This window comes from Anopheles darlingi, chromosome 2 (genome assembly GCF_943734745.1).
Source record: "Anopheles darlingi chromosome 2, idAnoDarlMG_H_01, whole genome shotgun sequence".
NCBI classification, from domain to species: domain Eukaryota; kingdom Metazoa; phylum Arthropoda; class Insecta; order Diptera; family Culicidae; genus Anopheles; species Anopheles darlingi.
In genome coordinates, this window is record NC_064874.1 from 43,994,403 (window position 1) to 44,014,402 (window position 20,000).

Sequence of the window (20,000 nt, forward strand, 5' to 3'; positions counted from 1 at the left end):
TAAAGATCCACACGTGCACCTTGGTCACCGCTTCCCGTTCCGGCGATTCCACCTCCTTCGCCACAATCTCCAGCACGAACCGATCCTGGTTGTACTCGGCCATATAGTTGGCCGTCAGGACGCGCCCATCCTTCGAGATGGCGAACGGACTCGGCACAATGCTACCGGTCGTTTTGGTCGCCCCGAATTTGTACAAAAACGAACCACGAATGAAGAGATCGAGCGTCGCATTCACGCCGAGATCACGATCGGTCGCGTTCACCAGCGTTACCAGCTCGTTGATCGAGGCTCGCGAACTAATGCCGGCGTAATAAGTGTCACGTCGGAACACGGGCGCATTGTCGTTCACATCCAGCACACTAACCCAAACCTTCGCGACGGTCGCGTTCCGTTCGAGCTGCTCCGTCGATAGCATGATCCGATCGCGCTCGCTAATGTACAGATCTGGTTGCTTGCTGGCCAGCACGTACAGCAGGTACATGTCGTTCACTTCGCGATCGATCGACCGGTTCGTGTACAGATCACCGGACGTTTTGTCCACGTAGAACGCACCGTCCTCGTTACCCAGCAGCACGTAGTAGTAGATGGACGGGTTCGGGTTATCGAGGAACGCCTGGATCTTACCGATCCGCACGTCCCGTGGTCCATTCTCCGCGACGAAGAATTTGTACGGATTCGAAGCGTCCGGAAACTCGGGATAGTTCTCGTTCACGTCCACCAGCAGTACGGTGAGGAAACGTAGCGTCTCGAACCACGCCGGCGTGCCCTGGTCACGGGCCACCAGTATCAGCTCGTACCTTGACTGCCGCTTTCGGTCCAGTTGCCGGCGGATGCGCAGCTCACCCGACATTTCGTTAATGCTGAACTCGTCCGTTTCCTGTACATTTTGACTGTTCACCTGTCAGAGGAAGAAGAAAGACACCCGCGCGGGTTAGAACATTACGTACACGGCCGACGTCGCGTGATGGCCTGCACTGGACTTACCTGCAGATAGTAGAGAACCTTTCCGTTCGCACCGGAATCATTATCCGTTGCCTTGACCGTCATCACGAGGTAATCGGCCGCCGCTAGGTTCTGGGATGCCGGGAGCAGATAAACAAAATGGTGCCGATTAGTACATCAATCGTCGTCCGGACGTTTGCAAACAACATTTATTTCGTATGATTGAGTGAAGGACTAAACGAAAGGACGGGCCATCGGGACAGCCATAAAGGCAATGCATGAAATGAAGAATTTAATTTAGACCTGCCGGATGTTTGATCTAACATTGGCAATTCGTTGTTCGGCTGGTAGTACCCAAAGTGGCACCGCGAAAACACGCGAGCTGCTCCTAAGCCCTAAGCCAATTTCGCTTTCGAGTTCGAGCTTGAAATGGCATGCTTCGATCGATCCATGTACCGGCAACGAGGGGCATGATCCATGGAAATTGTGCAATTTAGTGGCACCAATTATGGAAGCAACAGCCCCGACCGACCAGTCGGCCTGTCAGCGAGCGAGCGAGTGAAGTGTGTATTGTTTGTGCTACGCAGCATAGGCCTTGTCCTCGAGCCGCGTCTGCTGTTGCTGCTGCTGTTCGTTTGAAGGTTCTATCACCCGTTGCCTGTTGCCCGTTGCCCGTTGCCCGTTGCCCTCTTATCAAACATTTATGCTCGATGCAGCAGAAGCAGCATCGGCAACCAGCAAACCCGGTGGTGGCCACTCTGCTGGTGCTCGACAAAATACGATTTGATCTGGATACATTTCGGCACAAACGGTGCATCGTTCCCCCCTTTCCCAGAGTACCCGCTGCCGCGTCTGCACCGCAGGCTATCGCGCGGACATTTTAATTTATACCGTGCCCGCTCCACAGGATCCGTGCACGTACGCGATGCGCTTGTCTCGTGTTGCATGTGACACACACACACAAACGCGCGCGTGGTACGGGGTCTCATACGATATTACGGCTGGTTGGGTTTTTGGGGTGTCAAAGGACGAGCACGCCTTACACGCATGTCGATGTGATGGTCGACGGGAGTCATGGTGCGCGCGGTGACAGTTTCAATAGAATTTTAATGAAAAACTCAATTAAACACGGAAGCGAGGACCTGGGACGGGATGCCACCACAGGACCGGAGGCGATGCACAACGACCGCCGAGCCAATGGCCAGCCCCATCGAGAAATTAGAGCGAACGAACGCATTTGATGAGCGGATGAATTGGTTGTTCATCAGTTCGTTCGTTCGCTGGGCCCATTGGACCATCAGAGGCCAAGGGGAGTCATGGAATGGGAATGGGAATGAGGGAGAGAGGGTCTCTCTCTCTCTCTCTCTCTCTCTCTCTGGTGGGGTCCGTTACCTCGGGCAGCTCAACCGTCGCATTGTAGAGGGCGGGCATGATGAAGACGGGCCGATGTTGATTGATACTCTGGATTTCGATCATTATGGTGGCGGTGTCGCTGTGCGGTCCAGCACCTAGACCATCGCGAGCCTCAATTTCGATCCGATATTGACCTGCGTGTGTGTGTGTGTGTGTGTGAAAGAGAAAGAGAGAGGGAGAGAGACCATTCAGTGAGGCGTTCGCTCCATTTGAAAGGTTGCGATAGTGTTGCATTTGGTCCGGTGATTGGTCATGACGGGATAACAATGACATCGCCACCGACGCCGCCGCTGCTGCTGTTGGTGTGACCGCGGAAACCATGCGGAACGCCGCACCCCGGCACCGACCGAGTTTTAAGAGGATTTTCATCGAACGCTAATAAATGGCTGGAAACGTGTGGCAATGTCGTGTGGCGATGTCATCGTGATCAACCGTTTGGGACCGTGAGAGTGGACGCTCATCGATTCCATTTATCTCGGTGGCAACCGGTGCTGATGGTCCATGTGTTCGCTTCGCGCCTCGATGACCACCGGTGGTCACCACCACAGGATGCTGAAAGCTGTTGCTGCTGCTGCTTCCCCAACAACGACAACGACGGACTTACCGCTTTTGCCAATTAAGCTCGCACCCGGATACAGGATGCCGGAGTTGGCGTCCAACCGGAAGATACCGCCCACGTTGTCGGTCAGTATCGCGTACTTTACGTCGCCGGCCGCACCCTCGTCCGGATCCGTCGCACTGACCTGCAAAACGGGAGGGAAGGGAGGGGCACCGGGAGTGCACCGTTATCAAACGTTATTAAACAATTGGAACAATTAGAGGCGCTCGGACGGTGTACGGTACGGAACGGGCCGTACCTGCAAGATGGCTGCCGGTGGATGGAGGGCCGCATTCTCGGCCACCGTCGCATGGTAAATGCGCTGCAGAAACTCGGGTTCATTGTCGTTCACATCGAGGATGGTGATCTGAACCGGGACGGTGGTTGATCGGCGTGCCGCCACTTCCGGTGCACGATCGGTGGCGATGGCCGTTAGGCTGACCTCCTGCTCCGTCTCCCGGTCGAGCGCGGACGAGTTGCCGACGGTAAGAGCACCGGTATCGGGATCGATCGCAAAACTCCCGCTATGCTCACCGACGATCGTGTACGTGAGCTGTCCGTACGCACCGCCATCGGCATCGTGTGCACGCACCACACCGACCACGGTACCTGCGGGGCTGTTTTCGGCGATCTGCATCGCGTACTCTGGCCGCTCGAACACGGGATCGTTGTCGTTCGTGTTCTGAACGTCGACCGTGATCTGGGCGGTCGAAGTAAGCTGCGGCACGCCGGTATCGACGACGGTAACGTTGAAACGGATCACTGCGACCTGCTCGTAGTCGATGCGGGACTTTGTTTGCACCAAACCTGCACCGGAAGAAGGGAGAAAGAGAGCAAAGGGGGAGTTTAGTGAGGCGTCATCATAATTAGAATGCCAGCAATGAGCCCGCGGTTGGTCTCGCTCGCTGTTGACCACCGGAATCGCCACCGGTCGTTGGGGGGTTAATTTTCCGCATTAAAACAGTAGCAGCTGCTGTTACGCCACGATAGGACAATATGGGAATTCGCAACCGCGCTGTATGATGATAACGTTATGATTGCGTGGCAATTGGTTGATTATTTTTTTTTGTAGCTTTGCCCACGCCCAAAGTGACGCCGTTGCAAAATTCGAAAACCCAGAAACCGTGGCACTGCACTGCGTTTACGCGCGAGGTGTTAATTTGTCAAAACTGTGGCCAACCGATTAGCCGATGATGATGGTCGATGTTGCTGTGGCTTCTCTCTCTCTCTCTCTCTCTCTCTCTCTCTCTCTCTCTCTCTCTCTCTCTCTCTCTCTCTCTCTCTCTCTCTCTCTCGCTTTCCACATCAGATTGTCGCGCCGGAATCGAAATCGTACGTCACAAAGCACCACCGCCGGTCTGTTGTGATTTGATTGTGAATATAGAACCGGTGGTCTGGTGTGGTTTTGACTCACCATATTTGGCTTTAAAATAAGCACTCTGGCTTCGACTTTTAATCTGCAAACAGATTGCAAAAAGCCGTACGTCCCCTCGGGGTATTTTTTGATGTTCGTTCGCTGATGGTTTTGTATTAGTGGTGCACCATAACAAAAAAAAACTTTCAATAACTATTCGATGCCGCACGTTCGACCAAACCAGGGATGCCATTTACACAGAAGTCGTAAGAAGAAAAAAATTGAAGCAAATTTACAAACGGAAAAATCGGGATCAGATCCGGTGGCTTTCAGATGCGTTCGGGTACCAGAATAGAGTTTCCCTGAATCGCTACTGAATGGACAGAGCAGGCTGCGGCGTGAGGCTTGTGAATAGCCATTTTAATGATGAAAACGATCAGCTACGAAAACCGCGAATGGTTTTCAACTTTTTGACGTATTTCGTTGCTTCAGGCAACGGGTCCCGTTGTATACTACATCTCTACTCGCTCAAACGTTGATTGTTTAAAGGGTTAGTGAGTGTTTACTTTTGTTTTCAGATGCATTATCCAAATTAATGTGTGTGTCAATGGAGGGAGTTCGAGTATTTGGCACTTAACTAAACACATTAATCAGCTAATCGAACATCTCAAGAGAGCATCGCAAACACTTGACCGTGGTTTTGATGTTCTCTATTGACATCGAGACAGTGTAGCTGCGTACCTCCGGTATGTGTCACGTAATCTCATTGAACTCCCATTAAACGCACCGTGCTGTGGTGTGTGCTACATTATGCAACTTAGAATAGGCTGATTATTGCGGGCCAGATCTTGTTTTGAAATGAATCAACCAGTCAGCATCATCGCGTGCATGTTTTATGAGGTCCTAAACGATACTGTCACAATACATCACTAATTCAAAAGGGAAAGGATTGATGAAGCACTAATTAGCACGACACGGCCCCTTTGATACATCCTGTCCAAACACGAACGCACAAACACACCCAGCGGATACATCACCGTCCCGGTGGCCGGCGTGACATAAAGTGAGCATCTCTACCGGAACTAATTAAAACGATTAACTGCTCGTGCGCGCCGGCCAGACGACCGTGTGGTCCCGGCCATTCCGGGAGACTCGCAAACCTGTCTTCCGCCGCCTACCCGCCGCCGAAGCTACAGATCTCCTCTTACGCACACTGATTTATTGATTTCTTCCTCTTCTGCCACGAAGCTGATGCGATGGACCGCCAGGACGGATGCGCCGGGTACAGCAATGAGTCAATGAGCAAATGCACAATTTACGATAACAACGGTCGCCAGCGCCACCAGCAATGAACACCGGAATGAGCGATGGCCAGTTCGCCATTCGCAACGACGCGCACCACGCCTGAACCGGAATCTTGATCGCGTTCAATAAATAATCGATAAACAGTCACAGTCTATGGTCTCTGGTCTGGAGTTGGGAGGCTACCTAGCCAAAGTCAAAGTGCTAAGCAAACAGCAAACAATGGCGGCCATCGGAAGGGCTACCGGATGTGCCTTATCGGGATGTGCCCAGACGGTTACTGGGACTCCCGGGGATGGTAATGACCAGACCCGGGGGTCTTTGTCAGGCTCCAGATGCTGACCAGCCGGTGCACCATCGGCATGGTCGGTATGTGGTCTTACCTGTCGTGTTGTTGATCTCGAAAAAGCCGTTCTCCGTCATCCGGTATTCGGCAATCGTCGAGTCGGCATCTGTTGCCTGCATCGTCGTCAGGAAGGTTCCGATCGGTTGCTCCTCCACCACCTGGAAGCGATAATAGGGGCTTTCCGGGGTCCACGGTGGTGCGAACAGCTGCCATCCAGCGGTCCCAGGTTGTTCAGCATCGAGAGAGATAGAGAGAGAGAGAGAAGAACGAGAAAGACATGAAGGTGATATTGGAATGCAGCATGAAATGGGTTGACAAATGGCGAGGCCTTTGCACACTCACACACCTTGAGTAATATTATAAATTTTGTGCTAAATTTATGCATTTATGGCTCATCCGTGCGTGATGGATGTCGATGCTGAGGCTATGAGGGTTGAGGAACTGTCAACTCCGTAAACCGGAGACCGCCGTTAACAAGCCGCTATGCAAAGGGCATCGGCTTCAATCCGTACGCTTTAGAGCATCACCGACACACACACACACACACACACATGGTCGCACACGAACACAGACAGCACACTAGCACAACGGTTCGCTCCATTGTCCTTTGCTGACAGCAATAAACTGTGAATAATGGCTTGGAAAAAGCTATCAGGCAGCAGCAGCAGCAGCAGCATCAGGGCTAAGGTGCCAAGGAGGTGGCAGGATGTGGCCAACCCTCAGCAACACACATTCTTGCGGTGACTCGGAAGGCGTTTCTCGAGACATAACTTACGACGAACTTGGCTACCGGAAGACTGGCTGTAGCGGTGCATACGGTGCGGAGGGAAAAGAATCTGGGAATGCACCATCACCGAGGCGACCTTACGACGAATGTCGATAGAAGGCCTGAGGCGGAAGCGCCGGTGCATTACAAATAAACGAGCATAACCGACGTCAACAGCATAAATCAAGAAGCCAGCTGGCGGCCACGATTGACGGTGCATTGCTGTTCACCGGTGCATGTTTGTGGATGATTTCGTTGCATTCCTCCGATGGCAGGCATCCCAACAATACCAGTGGGCCTAAGAAAACCCTGCCAGGTGCCACGTGTGTAGCCCCCGGGTAGTGCCGGTAGTGGTAGACAGACAGACTCGTTGGCGTATTTGATCAATGGGCCTGGCCTTGGCATCAGGATATGATGTGATGTGATGTGTAGCGTGCTATTGAAGCATTGCAACGATGCATCTCATCGTCATTGACGGCATCTTGACAGAGCATCATCCTTTCGCCGCCAGACTGTGAAGTGACTACTGTCTCGTGATTGTAAAGCGACACCACAACGCCTTCACAGAGCAAGAGCGATCCTGGTCCTCAGCGACCATCACCAACACACACACACACACACCACACATGCGTGCTTCTTCGAGCGAACGATTGGCTGTAAAACTGTTGGCCATTCGCAAGAACCACGTCAACCAAGTTCCTTGATGAGTTGACCCTATTTCCAGGGGTAGTAACACACATCCTTGGTTGGAATGGATACCCTCCCCATAAATGGCCGGCAAAAGCAAAGGAATCGCTTTGTTCCGGCCGTTTCCATTACAATACCGAGATGCCAGATGCAGAAAGTGAAGGGCCCCAGGGGGTGGGGGAAATGTATTTCCCGATGGTTGGGTCTCCATTTTCCCCGCCGGCCAACTTGGATAGTTTTGGACGAACACGAGTGACAAACCACCAACAAGCGGGCCTGGGGTGAAGGTTACAGGATAGACAGACCTGAGACCATCTCCCCACCCTCCGAGGTTGGGAATGCTTTTTCACAATTCATCATCATCATCATCATCATCATCGTTGTCGTCGTTCGTCCTGCACACCACGATTGGCATCATCGTCAACGTCATTGATAGTTGAAAAGGAAACATATCGGATGAAGCGTTAGTGGAAGTGGCATTGTCGGGTGCAAGGGGTGGCTCGAACAGTAGCAGCCAAAGCGGTAGAGTCAAAGCCGAGTAGCTTGTCTTTCGTTTCCGTTGAAGTTTCTCTACCGACCGACAACAGAGCCCGGGTACAGGATGACAAATATGCTAACATTCGTGAAAACAACAACACTCGAACAGCCGGACTCGAGTAGCAGCGTGAAAGGGATGAACGTGGAAGGGGAAGCGGAGGGGGAGGGGGGGGAGGAAGTCGTTCCACAGAAGAGGAAGAACCATCAACATCACTCGAGAGCCCGGGTCCCAGACCACTTCAGGGGGGAGGGTAGGAGTCCGGTTGAATCGATAAGAATAACAATGCAACAAAACGGGAATCTGACGCCCAGCAGAAGAGCATCCCGCAGAGCAGAGCATCCGGGAGCATCCTGGCGACCGGTTTGCGTCAAGGTTTTCTCTTTTTGTTTTGTCTTCTGGTCGGGGGGAGGGAGGGGGGAATTGACAGTATTGTGATTTACATTTGCAGCGGAAGTAAATCATCGAAGCGATTTGTCGGCAAAGGGGTCACATCTGTTCCCCCGTTCCAAGCGCGTCCACCAGGTAATGTCCCGTCGCTCGGTAACGATGTCTCGGATGCATTTTCAATCTCGAAATGGAAATGATGGTACCATTCGTGGTTAGTAAAGTAAACTAACGCGCCAATGCGTCTATGCAGCTGCCTTTATTTAGAATGTGTTGTATTCTGTGAAAACCTTTACGGGAAGCTCCACAGTTTCCCGTTCGACAAATGGAGACGCCTGGTACTTGAACAAATGGAGACGTCCGGGAGCTTTAATGAGCTGCAAAGCCGAGAGTTTGCGAGCAGAGCAGTAGAGTTATGGTTTGCGGTGCTCTGTCGCAAGTCAAAGCCAGACACCGGGCGGCCCCAGTTGCTACGCGTCACGCCTCGCCATCGCCCTGGCAGTGCAGTGCAATAGTAGCGACGATGGCAGGCACCGCACGGTGCTTCAAAGCTCGCACCACCACCATCACCCAGTTAAGCACTGATAATTGCCTTATCATTTATGCAAATGATATGCCTCTCGGTGAGTGGCTCGGCACGCTTCGTGAAATACATTAACTGTGCGCTGCGCTGCTTCCATTTTAGGATCCAGCACCAAGAAGCGAAGCGAACGAGCGAATAAGGAACGTTGGCTTCGATCGAGGATTTGTGGCACTATTTAAGGGGCCGTGGTAGTGGTGGTGGGGCTTGTGAGATGTTTGGAAATTGTGCTAAATCATGAAATTGGATGCCACTCCGGCGCGAATGCTGCTGCTGCTGTTGGTTGAGTATTGAGAGCCCTCCTGGAAAGACGTTCGTTCGTTCGTTAACCATAATATGTGTGTGTTTGTGAGGCATGCTGACATGATTTTATGTGTGTCTTTTCGACTTTTATAGCGTGGTTGGCTTGCCGTTCGAAGCTCGACTACGAAGAAGCCAAAACCATGCCAAGATGATTGCATAATTGCTGATACGCACGTAGCATGTTTGCGAGAACTCTCGTTCCTTTCTTGGCCTAGGGAAGGTATAGGCCTTAGATACAGAACATCAATCGCACAGCCAGTGAGTGGTTGTCAGGAGTTTTCATTTTGAAAACGGACCCCGAATGCCGACCACAAATCGTCGAGCCAGAAAACCAGCACCAGGAGGAAACATTCAGATATTAGAGACAGAGGAATAGAACGGTGGCCCCTAGCGGTGGAAAAGGGATAAGGGGAATGAATACATGGGCAGCCAAAGCACGGCTCATCTCCTGGAAAATGGTCGAGCTTTCAACACGCCGAGCTGACATGGGTATAGGCAACGGGGTTTTTGTAATGCAACGAAATCGGATCACGAAGCAACGAAGCACACACCTTAGCGAAGGCATAAACGACGATTGCTGAAGGGTATCAGTGCTGATGGTGGTGGTGGTGGCGGAGGCTTGACTTGGAGTGGCCAACCCCTGCGTGCTGCGATAGCTCCGGTTCTTCTTCAGCCGGCTTGAAATGGGTTTGGCCCTGGCCCTGGCCCCGGGCCCCGAGGAGAAAATTAATTATTCACTATCGACTGGGTCTGACGGGTTGGCTCAGCATCAGCATCAGCAGAAGCACCACCACCACCTTTTGCACCCTCCATTCAACACCCCTTTCCCCAGTTTACTGTTGATGGTGTGTGTGGTGGTTCAGGATCGATTAAAATTTTCCAAACCAGCGCCCATTTCGGCGCCCAGCATTTTCTTACCAGCATTCCCCAAGCATTCCCACACGTGTTCGGCCGCACAGCATATATTCATGTATGCATGTGCGGTGCGCTGGTAAAGCCCATAATCGTATTATAATTAAAATGCCCTCATCGGGGCTCATGGCTTTTGTTACGAACCCGATGAGGGTTGAAAAAGGGTGGGGGGGGCATTTGGGATCTCCAGAGGGGGATCTGCAGCCCAATCGTATCTCGTTGCGAAAGGGCAGCACCACCACCACCAACCGGTCATAGCCACAGAAAACCTCAACCTCTCTGCTACCTCCGCAGACATTATTCATTCCGTCGGAAAAGGGAACCGGCCGGGCCAGATCGTTGGCGTTGGTTGGCCGTTTGTGGATTTCTGAATCTATTTTTACTCTGGAGTAGGAAACCCCTTTACGCCGAGAGCGCCAAGCACCGAAGGGAAAGGGAAGAAAGTTTTTGGGGCCCGGGTCCATTCATGCGGTTGCTCCCTTCTTCTTTTTCTACTTCTGCTTTTTCTCTGGGGGAGGTCTAGAATAGTTGCCCAGATCTTTTTCTCCAGGGTCCAGGAGGCTGATACTGAATGTTTGGATTAATTTAAGCAGAAAAATAATTTCGGAAAACATCTCCCCCATTCCTGGGCGTTTAGTAGCTCGACAACGACGACGATTATTACTACCCAGCAGTCGGAATGGAGTTCAAATTGATTCTAGGGCCAGAATGAGGTGAAAATGAGGACGCAAGGGCTGGAGTTACCATCCAGTGGACCACTCGGTGCTCTCGGTGATGAGGAATTGTTAATGCTTGAAGCAAAAATATTATTTCTTGCCTCCAGGTGCAACGCACATAAGTTTATGCTTGCGAACTGGGCCAGATGCATCGACGAACGGTGGGCCCATGGGATGCTTTTCCGAGTGGTTTCGAGAGATGCACTCTACACTCAAAGGCTCAATGCATCGTCGTCGTTAATGCGTAGCAGTGATGATATGAGGGCTGGCTTCGTACCAACCACATACCATAAGCATCTCTCTCTCTTCCAGCATTATGCTGTTCTGAGCAAATAAGCATAGACGAAGCCACTGCTGGAGTGTTGGAGTACTGGAAGCTGTGATTGAGGACAGTTCTGGTATCTTAGCTCTGGCTTCCGACATTCCGGTGCAGTGCACTCGGTTGCTCGCAGCTCCTATGCGCGCCCGTGTGTGTCTCTCTGCGCGTGTGTGTGCGTGTGTGTGCTAATCTCAGTCAATCCTTGCGGAAGAGTGAAGAAGGCTTTTCAACATATTAACTCGGAGCGCTCGGTGCTGAGATTACCGTGGAGCGTGGCGTGGCGTGGCACCAGCAACGTGCTTTTCAACCTGCAGCATCCTTCATAATGAGACAGAAGAGACACTTCACTTCACCTGTCTCAAAACGGGAAGAACGGATTTCCCACGTTAAGGACGCTCGTGTGCAAGCGCTCTCGCTCTTTCTCTCTCTCTCTCTCTCTCTCTCTCTCTCTCTCTCTCTCTCTCTCTCACGAACCACTCCAGGATGTCCTGTGCAGATCCGGTAGCAGTTCTTCTGCTTCGAGAAATTCACGCACAAGGACGCGCGCTGAAGGTCTCGGTACGCGATAGCAAGGACAGGAGTCTGTTCCTGCTCAGCTAACCAGCTCTACCGGAACAGTAATTAACGGAAGTGGGGTTGCAGTAATCCCGTTGAGAGTTTTGCACGACTTGGCCCCCGGTCCATCGCGGCCACACGAACCCCGGGAACGGTGTCAACGGTTGCGTTATGGTTCCCGGATTGTCGATAGCGCTCGCGGTGACGCGGTGGCGGTGAAGTGAGCAAACAGACCGGAACCTACGACAACGTGCCCTGGCGACGGCGACGACGACGACGACGACGACGACGACGACGACGACGACGACGACGACGGATAGTAGTTGACTTCACGGACCCCGGCCGGTGCCGACCGTTTGCGTGTTGCGGCGGCACCCATTCCGGAATGTGCGCTATCACGTTCCACGCCTTAATGGGGGTTCACTTCTGGTGTTTGCGCGTCGCGCTTTTTCTCATTTCGCGCGATGGCTTTCTTGGTGCCTTTGGTGTACCCGGAAGAAGAACAGTGCAAAGAGGGGGGATGGAGCACAGGCGAAAAAAGGAAAAGGACGAAGAGATAAAGCGAGAAACAAGAAAGCTAAGCTTCCGCAATCCTTGCGAACTGACACGAGCGTGCGGCCACTCGGTGAAGCGGAGTGAAGCAACGCGTATTAATGGCCACCTTTTAGCCCCGCCCGAGCGCGGGGACCGTGGAGGTTGGATGCGTTCTCATAATCCCCTGCCCCTGGCCTGGCTCTGAAGATGGTTCATCATTCCTACCACCACCACCACCTCCAGAATGCAGGCCAAACAAGGCTAATGCAGAATGGAAAAGGAGATGCCGGCGCGAGGAAGGAAAAAATTCCTTCATCTTCTGGCGAACGAGATGAAAAATGATGACCCAAGCAGCATGCTCCTCCCGCCCGGTGTGTGTGTGTTTGGGTTGGAATGCTGGAAAGCATAAACCACGGCCGGTTGCTGACTGGCTGGCTGGCTGACTGGCTAGTACGCTGGGAATAAATTGCTTCATTATATGTAGCAGCACTTTTTCGCGTTTCGCACGCGAAAGAGTTCAGGTCAAGTGTGTCTTGTCCTGAGGACGGCTTTATCCAATGACATGGATATGGGACTCTGGGCCTCCACCCGTGCATTGTTTCTACTCTCAGCGCGATGGTTTTGGTGCATAAAAATGCAATTTAATGCAGCCTGCACTGCAACGCTAAAGTGTACTGGAAGTGCTGGAAGCATCAAGCTTTCTGTTCGCGCATCATTAAGGTTCGGGCGCTCGCAATGACAGGTAAAGCTAAAGGTACTTTTCATTTGATTGAAACGTTCCTGTTCACATGACCGAACAGAACGTGCTTTATGTTGGTACATCATATTTCTACTGCAATGCACTCTGCAAAAGGTAGCCCGATGGAACAAATAGAATTGCTCCGATAGCCTGCTACGATGTGCTTCACCAACGGATGCGGATTAGGCCGGAAAGCTGAAGAGCATAATGCTTCAATGTTTCGTGCGCACCAACAGCACCAACAGCGCCAGCATCATTGAGCGCCTGTGATGATGCTTTGAATGTATATATATATACGCGCGTGGGTGTGTTTGTGTGTGCATAGTGATGCATATTTTTCCAATAATTTTCCACCCATTTTGATTTCCGTATCGAAAGCTTTGCACCATTTGCCACTCGGCGTCGCAATCGGTCTCGGGCCTCATCCTTTCTCCCATTAGGCATGGTAGAACATTGCCGCGGTGCTGATCGTTAGTTCGTTGGTTTCTGCTGTTTGCTGGAGCATAAATTTTAGCTCCGAGCGCGCGCCTAACTCCCCCCATTGATCGCATTCGAGTGCAGCACGGGAGCTGCTCCGACGAATGGGGGGAGCATAATATTTTTTTCAATAAAAAAAAGCGCAAAGAACATGAATAGCACTCGAGTATCCGGTTGCAGCTATGGCGTACCGAGCGCCCTCGCGATGAGATTCATTCTCGCTTTATTAATGCTCACCGGATGCTCCTGGCGGGCGGGATGCATCTTTTCATCGTTCGCCGGCCGCTGCTGCCACTGCTGCTTCCGTCTAATGCATTTGAATAAGTTCAAGCTCACTAACGGGGTTCTCAACGCATCGCACAAAGGATGCGGAACGTCGAGAGTGTGATATGGGTGTGTGCCAATCGAGCGTGCAAAATTGTGCCGCGAACTGATGCCGGGGAGCATACTTGCAAAGTGCAGCAGCCCCGGGGTGCTTATGCATCAAAACGCGCTCATCGTGAAAGCGTGCAAGCTGATGGTGACGTGGTATCACGCTGTGTACATAGCATGAAATATCGATCAGTCAGCATACATGCACACACACACACATCAGCGGCGATTGCCACGCGGAATCTTCTGCGGAACGTGGCGCATTGGAAATGGATGCTTATGTTGCACACATGCGTTGCCACCGGCTGGCTGGTAGCAACGTTGTCAGTTCGTTAAAAAGGCTTCTGGTTGAGTGCATCGACTCTTCACTAATCCATAATCCGCAAGGCCCACATGCCAGGTGACTTACCGGTGGTTCCTCGTTCACATCCGTTATCGTGATAATGAGTAGACCTTCGCCTTGCTGGATCGACGGTGCCGTTGTGTCGGTCACGAGTACCGTAATGCGAATGACCTGCACAAGGCGTTAGAGAAATACAGATTAGCTTGCTAGTTGGGGGACCAAGGAAACACGGGACCAAACTTACCGCGAAGCTGTCTCGCTGCAACCGCCGGTTGACAAACACCTTCCCGGACCGGTCAATCATGAACATATCCTTAAAGTCCTCCATCTCGCCGACCTCCTTCCCGTTCTTGTCGACGGCCGTAATTGGTTCGGTGGCCGCATAGTCCAACGACTCGCTCGACGCCACATCCGGATCCACCGCGACGAGCGTGTGAACGAGCGTTCCGATCCCGGCATCTTCGCTTACCTCTGCTCGCTGCGTCGTCGGCGTAAAGTACGGTGCCTTATCATTGCTATTGATGATACTGACCGTAAGCATCGTCGTACCGGACAGGCTCGGTGTACCGAGATCCGCCGCCACGATCTCCATCTGGTACGTGTTCCGCCGATCATAATCGAGCTTACGGGCGATCGACACCACGCCGGTTCGGTTGTCGATGCTGAAATCATCGAAGCTGCCCTGCTGGATCCGATATCTGTGGAAAAAGAAACCGCCCCGCGGTGCGTTGCGTTATTCATAGCATTTCAATAGCATTTCAATTCAATTAAAACAGTTTCGACGGGGAAAGGGGAAGGGGTTTAGTGCTAGGCAAAATCACGACTCTCTTCTCGAACATCCCACGAAAGGTAATACGATCCCACCTTTCATTACATTAACCGCAATGCAATTAGGATCCATGCTAATTTGCTTCTGCAGACAACTTCCCGGTCCTGGTACACCGGTGGTGGTGAAGTGAAGAAAATCCTTTGCATATTTAATTACCGCCACCTAACGCAAACCCTAATTGAAATTCACCAAGACCGTTTGCATTGTCTTTTTACCGCCAGTGGCTGACCAGAATTATGATTCCACGCAGTTTTTGAAGACGCTCCCGTTTTTACTCCTTTTTACAGTTATGGCTACTTTGGATCGGTTAGATTGCGGGGTGGAGACTTTTCTGCTGAAGAAGAACAAAAAAAAACGGAATCGCGCGAGACCTAATCAAAGTAATCTAATCAAAATCGGAGTTTTACGAAGGCGATCGTTAGACGGGAAAGATTCGCTCGTAAAATTCGCGATTCATCTAGTCACCATCGGCACCAAATAGTGTGTGTGTTTGTGTGAGTGCAGGCCGGCCACAGTGCCTGGAATAGGTGCCTGCAGGCGCCGATAGAGCGTTGAGTGCACAAGGTATGCTACTCGCGGGCTGCTGCGCTTATCTACTCTTTACAGGCTCCATGTTGGCGCGAGTGGAAGAGAGGACACACACACACACACATCACGCTTGACCCTTAACCCTATTTAACCCGGTAATTTCATACCTCGGCAGCATCCATCACGCCGGTTCATGCCATGCCAAAGGCCTCTCGACTCTTCTCTTCTCCCCTTTACGTATCGCTATCTCGTTTCGTTTCTCTCGTCCTCTTGCTATCTCTCTCTCTCTCTTTTTCTCATCACATACCAGGACTACCGTTCCTGTTCAATCCCGCCTCTGCCACTGGCCAGTATTCCCCGTAAATCTAAACAAGAATTTGATTAAATTTTAACGTAATTTATGCGAGTCTACCACCACCTGGCGGGCGGGCTGGCTGGCTGGCTAGCGGTAGTGCCAGCCTTCGGTAGTATCCGGGCAGCATAGCTCCCGTGCCCAGAGCTCGGCATCGGCTACTGCCCATTCGCTTCACTACCACCATCACCATCGACCCCGCTGACCCCACTTCTCACGGTTGATTGTCCCACTCAATTATGTTGCGCTCGCGCGAGCTAGCTAGTGCTCGAGGCAGGCCGGCAGGGGCTTCCGTCCCCCCCTTCCCCCACGGTTTTTTGGTTTCAGATGATTTGATCCTCCCATTTAATCCCATCCCTTTTCGGCTTCCTGCTTCGCGATACGCACGCACCACGGGGAGAGGGTCGGTTTTTGGGGTGGTGTACTGGGGGTGGGACTTCAAGCGGCGGCGGTGTCGGCGCCATGCACGAAATCCGTGTAGTATCGTGTTGCTGAAGAGCCTTTTTTATGAGTCTCCCCTTTTGCTACTCCACTATCTCTCTCTCTCTCTCTCTCTCTCTCTCTCTCTCTCTCTCTCTCTCTCTCTCTCTCTCTCTTTCTGTCTCTTTTGCTGTCTTTCTCCCTTCCTCTGTGGCTCATCTCGCACTCACGTTTGGTATTGGTTTTACAACAACTCAAACAACAGTATCGATGCTGCTTCCCACCCACCGAAAATACACACGGAACCAACCGACCGATGAACAAGCTTCCGGGAACAGGAAGCTGGGTCATTTAGCAATTCGGGCATTCGGTTGGGCGCATGTTGCCGTGGCCGTGAGCCGGGGTAGCCACTGATGGTGCTCCGTGCTCATAGTAATTGGCAAAAAGCACGGGGTGTAAAAAATGGATTCCCGGTGTTGCTCGATTTTAATATGGCGAATGTACCACCGCTTTGAAGAACTGTGCTACAATGTGTTTGCTGTTGCTGTTGGTGTTGCGCAATGACCTTTCTCTCTCTCTCTTTGTCTCGTTTGAAATTGATTTCATCGTGCAAATACGCAAACATACACACAGCGCCGTGAACGCCGTGCCTTCCCGGTCTGGCCAATCTATGCTGAAGCACATTTCAATGTATCGTGAATTTACTTTTTGATGCACCCTGGAGCTGGAGGTTTTGCAATCAAACGAGGAAGATTAAAGATAAATTGTTATTGCAATTCAATCAAACATCTAACACCCCGTTATTGAAATTGACCTCCTTTCTCTCTCTCTCTCCCTCTCTCTCTCTCTCTCTCTCTCTCTCTCTCTCTCTTTGCCTCACTATCTACGTAATAAAACTAAAACATTGAACCGCAATCAGGGGAATGAATGATGGAATCTAGTTAATAATTCGTTTTTCCTCCCGTTTGCAATAAATATCATCATCGCTGCTCATCATCATCATCATCTTATTGCGATCTCGTTTGCGAAAACCGACGCCCCATTATCATCATGGATGAACCGCTGGGCTGGGATTGTCGTTGTTTTCGGTTGCTCGGCCGGAGATAGACAAGAGAGGAGAGACCACACAGCCACAGCCTCAGCATGGAACGAGGAACGTGGAGGGCAGCATGAAATGAACATTAAATCCATTTTATCGGTCAGTGCAATTCCCCGGCAAAAGGGGACCGGCAGGACGATATCCGGGTACGTGCTAGGAGAAGGAGTAGAAATCGAAATTGAAAAGCGGATATCGGAAACCAGCAGTGGTCTGCGCGCTCCGTCTCGCCGACAAACGCCCGTGGAAACCCATCGCTACGATGGCATGAATAAATAAAGGTAAAACAAGAAAAGGTTTAGGTCATATATATTCCCATTGCCCTCCCGTACTTTTCGGACTGCCGAACCGAACCGTTGTTGGTGTAACACCGGGGGTGGAGTCCGGGGCCTGGGGAGATTGGATCGCTTTCCCGAGACCCGAGCATGATCGAACGATTGAACCCGCAATCCCGTCCCAGGGCAGCGGATGCTCATCCTCCCTGTATCCGGGATACATGGATCGGTGGGGGGAGGGCCATGACCATGCCGTGGAGCCATGGAGTGAAGGCATAATCAAGTTATTCCAAAAATTTATTTTCATCGTTTTCCGAGCTCCGTGTAGATCCCGGATCCGGCGAGAGGGTATGGTATGACCGGCAGTAGAATCGAATCGATCCGCAGTATCGGAACAGACACCAGCAACCAGCCGTCCGGTATCGGCTCGGCAGTTAGTCTCAGTGGACGAGCCCCGGACGTCCGGTTTGGGCGTGCCCGGGGGATGTGGTCTGTTTTGAGGGCAGGGAAGGGCAGGAGGAGTGGATAGGGGAGGTGTAAACTAAATTTAAAATTTACCTGATCTCGGCATTGATTCCGGTATCCAAGTCGATGGCCTCCAGGCGTTCCACTTTTGTCCCTAGAAAGCGTACGAGAAGATAGTAGAGAGAGGTTTCAAATTAAAAATCAATTCTTAAACGGCCAGGCCCAAGCCTTATCGGTTTATCGGTCAATTTTGGTTGCTAAAATGCTGCATCAAATGCGATTTGCATGTTTGCGTTGAGTGACATAACTCCTTGGCGAGGATATAGCATGTCTAATGGTGGCACCTTCTTGGTCTGCTACTGAATACGTTGTTCCTGTTTAACTCCGGAAATTAGTATCGTTTTAAACGCAATTTCGTGCATCAAATATGAAACTTAACAGTTTTTTGTTTCAAATACGGACAAAAATGCGCCTAAAAAAGGTAACTTTAGCGTACAGGTTATTCTTATATGAATATCACGCAGCATACCACAAAATTAGTAAAATAATTCATTCTATTTTCTCTCAATCTATCTAACTAAACTACTATATTTTGTATGATAGACACAGAACAACCCTCAACCATCTAGAATGCGATGTTAGAATACTGAGTATTGGAGCCTTCTAATAAAACTTCGCTTGAGTAACTCTTCTGTGTCGGATCGCTGGATAAGAGTTTCTTTTTCTGACTCAAAATGAATTGTCGTGCAGCTGTCTCAGAATCCATACTGTTTAGAAAATCTGGTTATATCCAATCAGCCTCCAGACTGTGGTTTCTGAGAATAATGACAGATGAAGCCAACTATTAATTACTTGTAAATCGAGACGGGACAATATAACCAACGGTTTCGCTTTCAAAATATGTGCTTCAAGGATGAGCAGGGCGTAGCTCAGGGAAATTTGACGAACGATAAATATCCGCATACCTGGCCTAACTCTTTGACGTTTCTTTTGTGGCTAACTATAACATTTGGGGAATGTCTTAAAAGGATTTACTGTAAACCAGTTCAAAGCCAAAATTTAGAAGATATTGAGCGAAAAGCGAGTCAAATGTCGTGCATGCCTCATGCGATGGTCTGGAAACTGAGTGTGATGTTGAAGAAGAATGTTAAAAGGCAAAAGTGTTGAATAATCTGGTCTGCATTTAAAATCACTTTTATCAAAATTCGAGATTACGACATAATATGATGATTTTAGTTTCGATCGATATAAACTCATAATTCGTTGATCGGTTTGATACCAACCCATTGCGATATCGTCAGCAAATACAATTAATATCTTATCATGCAAGATATGCACGAGCTAAACAAACAAGCACCGTTGCAGCTCGAAGCAAACGTTCAACCACATACAGGGAAGCATACCGAGTCTGGTAGGGACCCTCCTTAGCTTCGCCGTCTTATGCAATAACGCTCTGGTTCAATATCTTGTGACAGATTGTTTGATGTCGAAGGCGGTGGCCCCCGCCTGGGGAGGAAGCGAAATGAGATTCTCGAGGGGTTTTCTCGTCTCAATTTCTCATTAAACTATTTGCCAATTTTATGTGGCCAACGGGCCACTAACCGCTAATCGGATCCACCGGATCCACTTGTGACAAGCACCTATCCGTCGACCGTCGACCGTCGGTTTGAGGAAGAGCAAATCGGTTCATCCCTCGTACCTCGCCTCTTACCCCTTCACCGAACCGAAACGCTCCTGGGATGGTATAGGATACATTTTCAACATCTCCTCCTCCTCGCCACCTTCGTCCCGATACGAAGGATCTTCTCGACCGATGTCCCTCGGTCAAACTGTTTGATTTGGGAGTCAAATTGCT

At 50.9% G+C, this 20,000-nt stretch overlaps 1 protein-coding gene across 5 annotated transcripts in view; it reads right to left on the reverse strand.

Moving 5' to 3' along the window:
* Window positions 1-20,000, reverse strand: part of LOC125949228 (cadherin-87A) — a 137,298-nt gene that overhangs the window by 3,887 nt on the left and 113,411 nt on the right. For all 5 annotated transcript variants that reach the window (XM_049676046.1, XM_049676047.1, XM_049676048.1 and 2 more), the window contains 9 exons: window positions 18,239-18,299; window positions 14,425-14,878; window positions 14,247-14,351; window positions 5,993-6,161; window positions 3,213-3,760; window positions 2,960-3,098; window positions 2,335-2,489; window positions 985-1,074; window positions 1-898 (listed from right to left, as the gene is read on the reverse strand). The exon at window positions 1-898 is cut by the window's left edge and continues 263 nt beyond it. In XM_049676046.1, the coding sequence (XP_049532003.1) occupies window positions 1-898; window positions 985-1,074; window positions 2,335-2,489; window positions 2,960-3,098; window positions 3,213-3,760; window positions 5,993-6,161; window positions 14,247-14,351; window positions 14,425-14,878; window positions 18,239-18,299 (2,619 nt within the window). The remainder of the gene's footprint in view (window positions 899-984; window positions 1,075-2,334; window positions 2,490-2,959; window positions 3,099-3,212; window positions 3,761-5,992; window positions 6,162-14,246; window positions 14,352-14,424; window positions 14,879-18,238; window positions 18,300-20,000) is intronic.